Raw genomic sequence first — 6,384 nt, forward strand, 5'->3', positions numbered from 1 at the left:
ACTGTGTAAATTCAATGGGATTTTGGTTTATAAAAGCGGCAATTTTTCACGTCTATGGATAAAAAATCATGCATAACTCCCAGAGCCAATAATTCACACATAATTTCCGGAATTATGTTCTTAACCTACCCCTGCTATGTTCTTAACATGAACATAAAACTTCACATTTCATTGTAAAATGAAAGACATCAACCAGGATATTTAAAAACCTTACCCCTTTAACAAAAGTCAAAAATGAAGTTTCCTTTTTATCAGCTGTTATGGCTGTGGCTTTCAGCCTGTATAATCCATCTGCCCTGTTCAGCTCCTGAAGAGAAAAATATCAATTATTCCCATATCATGAAATAATTCTTACAAATTCAATGAACAGCTTTATTGATTGGTTTGCTTTATTTTACTTCACCTTTTGTGCAACTTTTTGGCTAATTTGCGAAGATGGGGATGAATGATGGAATTGATGAATGGACACTCACAAACATCCATGCCCAGGCCAGGATTCAAACCCGGGACCCCTGGTGTCGTAGCACGATGTATTAACCACTCTGCCACGGGGGGCTGGCGAACAGTTTTATTCAACCATCTCATGTTTATTACAACAGCACAATCTTAAATATTTCTGCACACATTTAAATCATTTTTGTTTTGTAATAAACCATAACTTTAACATTTTCATTTGATATTCTGGCATGGACATATTGCAGCCAGATTACTATGGTCCTTGCATGTTTGTTCTCCTTTGAAATTGATGTGCATGTAGAAAAAAAAACCTTGACACAGAGACAGAGAGAGAGAGAGAGGGCATGCCAGAAGTAACAGCACAAACAAAAATGGTGAAAAGTACACAATAGCAGAAAATAAAAAAGTCTCAGTAAACATGGGGTCGCATGTATGGTTTTGATCTGCCACTGACTTGATTGATTGTGCACATCCTACGCTTGTCACTTTACAAGTAACGTGCCTGCTAGGCATTCCGTCCTGTTCAGGATGTTAGTCGCAATTATCTCACAAATGGTTCAATGCGACCCCATGTTTACCGAGACTTTCTTGCTTCTACTATCATGTACTTTTCAACGTTACAGTTGTGCTATCACTTCTGGTACACCCTGTATACATACTAAATTCAAACTAAAACTAGACCAATGAATATCTATTTTAAATTAATCCCATCGTAATACAATGCCAGGGGTCCTGGGTTCGAATCCTGGTATGGGCATGGATATTTGTGAGTGTCCATTCATCAATTTCATCATATCATCACTTATCCCCATCCTTGCAATTAGTCAAAAGTGGCAAAAAAAAAAGTGAACTAAAATAAACCAACCCAAGTGGCATAAAAGCAAAATAAAATAAACCGAGCCAACTCAAATTAATCTTCCTTGCATGTAACAACACTTCATAATCAGAAGTTAATTTCATCCCATGTCAAATTGTGAGCAACAGAGAAATTTTTTGGTGCTTTTAAGATTGCCAAAAGTAACTAAATTTACATATTTTAACCCGGCTTCATTCCCACCTAGTAGATCCCAAGGTAGATCATCCAACCAGTTACGGGGTGATGTGTGGTCAGCATGACGAACCTCCAGTCATTGTCATAGGTTTTCTTGACCAGTTTGTTACTCATTCGTAGCTCCCCAATTTCTTCACAATGGTGCGTGGTCACTGGTCACATACACAGGTCGAAATGTCAAGAGAAAAGTTGTTACGCTTCCTCCAGGAAAATCAAACCTGTGCACATTCAGTAGCCGGAGGTCAAAGCCTGATGCCTTAGACCGCACGGCCACAGTCCAGGACACTTTGCATTGAGAACTATAAATATAATGACAATTTCCATAATAAAGAACATATATTAAGTGTTTCCAGTACACCAAACTAACTCTCTTGAAAATCTAATAACTACCCTCTACCAGCCCCACCTGTACCAAGGATTTTATAAGGCACCTGCTAGTTACCAAGTACAGTATCATGTGGCACAAGTCACGAAACTTCCAATTACACTGCAACAATGCTTTCTGCATTTTGTACCATCTTGTATTTTTTCAATATTAAACCATACATTTCGAATTTATCCATTTAAATAACACGTGTGGATTTAGCCTCAGAAACTGCAAAGGATGTGAAATTGCACACAAAATGAAAAAGCAAATAGTAGAAAATACAAAAATATAACAATTCAAAACATAGTTTACTTACCTTTAGCTTTGCTCTTTCTGTAGGTCCCAGTGGATTCTGGGAAACTGCCAGTGCACCAGTCCGAATGCTGTGGATGCTGATTGATCCACGGTCGATGAAAATTGGATCAACCACATGATCCAAGGCATGTTGAAGCTTCAATGTCACTTGACCATCATATTCCACATCAGTCTGAAAAGAAGAAAAATAAAGTCATACCAATTATGTATAATATAAAACCATAACGGTACCCTTGACCCTCTGTAACCCCTCGAGAAAGTGAAATATTTTGGATGCTTTACAAAGATAATGTTGTTTATGAACATTTTCTGTTGTTTTTAGCTTGCGGAAGTGTGTAATTGTGAAGTAAAGTATGTCTGTTACCTTAGCATGAAGAAGAAGAATTAGTTGAGTTAGATCAGTTCAAGCGGCTCCGGCACCCACCCAGCGTCGTATAAACTGGGTACCTGGAGGAAAGTCTGGGTGGAGGGTAAAGATGTAAAGATGGCTAGGGGCATGGTGCTGACCACATAACCCCCAACTTTGGCCGTGATCAAGAAAGTGTGGGGCCCTAACCACAACCCCTATATGCCTTCATGGCGTGGTGCATAACAAAGGGGAGGACTTTACTTTTTTTTTTAGATCAGTTTGACTATCTTAATATTACTGCATTTGGAGCGAATTTACAATATAGACAGTATCTTTAATTTTGTTAATATTTGGTATACTAACTAATTTATTTTGGCCTTCTAATCACAAATTGGCATGAGTTTACAATACCGAACCACTCTCCAATTTCTATGAAATTTCGCATACTTACTAATTGAGATCTCCTAATCACGAATCTGCATCTACTAATTGGCGGTCAAGCATGGAAATTGTAAAATACAGTGTAGAAGTTGTAGAATAACCTTGTTAAATACCACGATGATTCTCCATACAAAGCAATTGAGAACCCTGTTTCTTTCGCAATTCGCTACGATCTTCCTTTTCGCACAACAGTTTTCCTACCTTGTGTTCTGATGTCAGACGAGGAATGCCTATGAGGTTAGGTTAGGTTCCATTAGCATAAATACAACAAAAAATTATTATTTACGCTAGGAGAACTAAACACACTAAAATTGAAAAGCTTTCTGCCTTGACGTCAGAACACAAGGTTGGTCAAGTTTTGTGCGATAAGTGAGACCCAATTCGTTACGCTGTGTTCAGCATGGAAGAATGGCGGGACACACGCACAACAGTTTTCCTACCTTGTGTTCTGAGGTCAGACGAGGAATGCCTACGAGGTTAGGTTAGGTTCCATTAGCATAAATACAATGAAAAATTATTATTTAGGAATGTGAACTCGTTTGATTAGGTAAGTTTGGCAACTGTGTATTGCACTGATTTCTTCATGTTGGGAAAATGGCATCTTCCGTCGAGCTGCTGTTCTTACGGTAGGTAGGGTTACATTACGTTAGGAAACATAGTTTATTTCATTTTTCTCTTGACAGGCAATTATTACATGCAGATTCGTGATTGGGAGGTCTCAACTAGTGAGTAGGCGAAATTTCATAGAAATTGGAGAGTGTTCCAGTATTGTAAACTCGTCTTCAGTGGAGCTGCTGTTCTTACGGTAGGGTTACATTAGGAAAACATAGTTTATTTCATTTTTCTCTAGATTTCCATACTTGACCGCCAATTATTACATGCAGATTCACGATTAGAAGGTCTCAATCAGTGAGTAGGCGAAATTACATAGAAATTGGAGAGTGGTCCGGTATTGTAAACTTGTTCCCACGAATCTGTTGTTAAAAAGGGGGTAACGTGTGCAAATCGGGAAAAAAGCAGATGTAAGTGGAATATTTTTTTTAGAGCTGTATCGCATTGTTTTACGAACAAAACTGTAACTAAGTTTGCCTAACCAAAACTTACCGGAAATGGTTTGTGGGGCTACCTGTGCATAATGTACAATTTCTACACGTGAACAACAGTTTCGTGATTAGAAGGCCAAAATTAGTTAGTATACCAAATATTAACAAGATTGGAGATACTCTCTATATTGTAAATTCTTACCCTGCATTTTCCCGTTTCATATAGCTAGCTACATGTTATTTAACATGGAGGAAGAATAGCTGGCTGTTTAGATAACATGATTCATACGTCTCACTTGAGAACAGAAACAGAATGACCTTTAAAGGATTTTAACATGAATTCACGTTCCTTCCAAAGGCTATAGTCTAGTTATCGTTCTTCTTGCACACTCCTTCTTGCCCGTTTACAAAACCGTGCTAGCAGACAGCCGGCGCTCCGACATCCATAGGGTAAGTAAGTTTTTCTTTTTAAACTTTCTGTCACTAACCATTCACGGGAACGAGGTATGCCTACAAGGTTAGGTTAGGCTTGTTAGGTTAGGTTCCATTAGCACTCATTTCACCCCTAAATATGTGCTTCATCATCGAAAAATGTCCTCAGTACGTTCAATCACGCATATCCGTACAACATCGGTTTTTCTCGATTTTCTCCTCCAGGAAATTTTTCCTCGCCTTGGGATTTAGTTTGTTGGATTCCTTATACAATAACCTTTCCAACAATATATGACACGTATTCCTTATGAAAAGGACGTAAACTAGACTCTTACCCTTCCAAATCTTACACCGGTAAAACTTCGATAGTGTCCCAATGGATTTCTTCATTTTTACACAAGAAACTACTTACCGAAATGAGTTTCTGTAGCATTTAGAAGATCTTGTTGGTATTTTCTTTCATCGAGAATAACCGATGTTGTTCGTATATGTTAAATTGAACGAAATGAGTGCTAATGGAACCTAACATTGTAGGCATACCTCGTCACCGTGATGGTTCGTGGGGCTATCGTGAATTTTTGGGGCTACCCGTGGATGGTTTTTGGGGCTAACGTCAATGGTTTAATAATTACTCTTTATGTCAGAAATTGAACTTTTTTCGTGAAAAAAGCAAAATAGCACCTTGAAGAATCTTTCGCAATGCAGAATAGGTAAATACGAATGTTAAAAATGACGAAATAAACGAGTGAGAGGTGTTGGGACGCTATCGAAGTTTTATCCTTACATCAATCTCTTTTCCATTTGCTCCCCCTGCATTTGGTAAGAAAATGTAACATACTACATGTAACACATTAATTTTGCAAGGCAAACACTCAGTGGTGTAAATGATATAAAAAACACCAGAGTATCTGAACCACATCCTGGAAAACATTATCTTCAAGTGTTTACAATGTTGAAACCTATTGCAATTATAAAAACAAACGTTAGCAAAAGTTGTAAAAGTATTTAGAATAGCCTAAATAAACTTAAACACAAAAAAAATGTCCAGTTGTAAGAAGTGATAACGTAGCGTGAATTAATTGTTTAGGATAAAAACTTACGGATGTAACATATGTTCCGCACAGGGTAACCACAATGCAAATTGCAACGTTAGGCCACATGTATGAAAGACTCAAATATACACAATGATAATTTGCTCTACACAATAACAATATATAGCTTGCTTTCAGATCTTCATTGGCACTTCCTTTATTTTAATTACGTGTTCTCCATGCTTAGGTTTCAAATTGCCATTGCCAAGTCGCAACTTCCAGCCGTCCGTCCGTGCCTTAGCCTTCACCACAGATTACATACTCGCCTACGCCTTCACGTTCACGAACAGTGAAGAAAAACAATCGACCGTGTCCGAATCGGGTGTCACTTATCGCACGCGGTATTGAACACCATCGTCTACTGACGGACCCTGGCATATTGGAAATGAAAAGAAACAACTAATTTTTCATCGAATAATACTTAGTTTTAACCTTCAACATGTTCTGCTTATTGCTCTTAGGTAATAATACGAAATATACAAGTTGTTTATTAATTGTAATAATGCTTATATTGTGGTTGTAAAGGTCATAGGACACCTGTACTTCAGACTATGGATTTAAGGAACACATTTTCGTTATAGGCCCTGCGTATCTATATAGAATGTATCTAGCCCCCGTAAACACCTAGGGCCGGTCTTGTTTGCACCGTCACATAATACGGGGTCTGTGTCTGAGTACTAAAATCTTCTTGCCTAAACGTTGGAAGCGGCCCCGGCGCCCACCCAGCGTCGAATAACATGGTACCTGTGGGAAACCCTGGGGGGTAAAGGCGGTCAGGGGCGTAATACTGATCACATCACCACCGCTCACGACCGAATCAAGAAAGTGTGGGGCGTTAC

General features: G+C 38.5%; 1 protein-coding gene across 2 annotated transcripts in view; it reads right to left on the reverse strand.

The window, feature by feature from the left end:
• Positions 1 to 5,808, reverse strand: part of EMC10 (ER membrane protein complex subunit 10) — a 37,110-nt gene extending 31,302 nt beyond the window's left edge. For both annotated transcript variants that reach the window (XM_083144069.1, XM_083144060.1), the window contains exons 1-3: positions 5,555 to 5,808; positions 2,191 to 2,361; positions 215 to 307 (exon numbers count right to left, since the gene is read on the reverse strand). In XM_083144069.1, the coding sequence (XP_083000195.1) occupies positions 215 to 307; positions 2,191 to 2,361; positions 5,555 to 5,614 (324 nt within the window). In that variant the 5' untranslated portion in view covers positions 5,615 to 5,808. The remainder of the gene's footprint in view (positions 1 to 214; positions 308 to 2,190; positions 2,362 to 5,554) is intronic.
• Between the last annotated feature and the right edge of the window lie 576 nt (positions 5,809 to 6,384).

The sequence above is a fragment of the Lepisma saccharinum genome, chromosome 1, assembly GCF_977018435.1.
Source record: "Lepisma saccharinum chromosome 1, izLepSacc3.1, whole genome shotgun sequence".
Lineage (NCBI taxonomy): Eukaryota > Metazoa > Arthropoda > Insecta > Zygentoma > Lepismatidae > Lepisma > Lepisma saccharinum.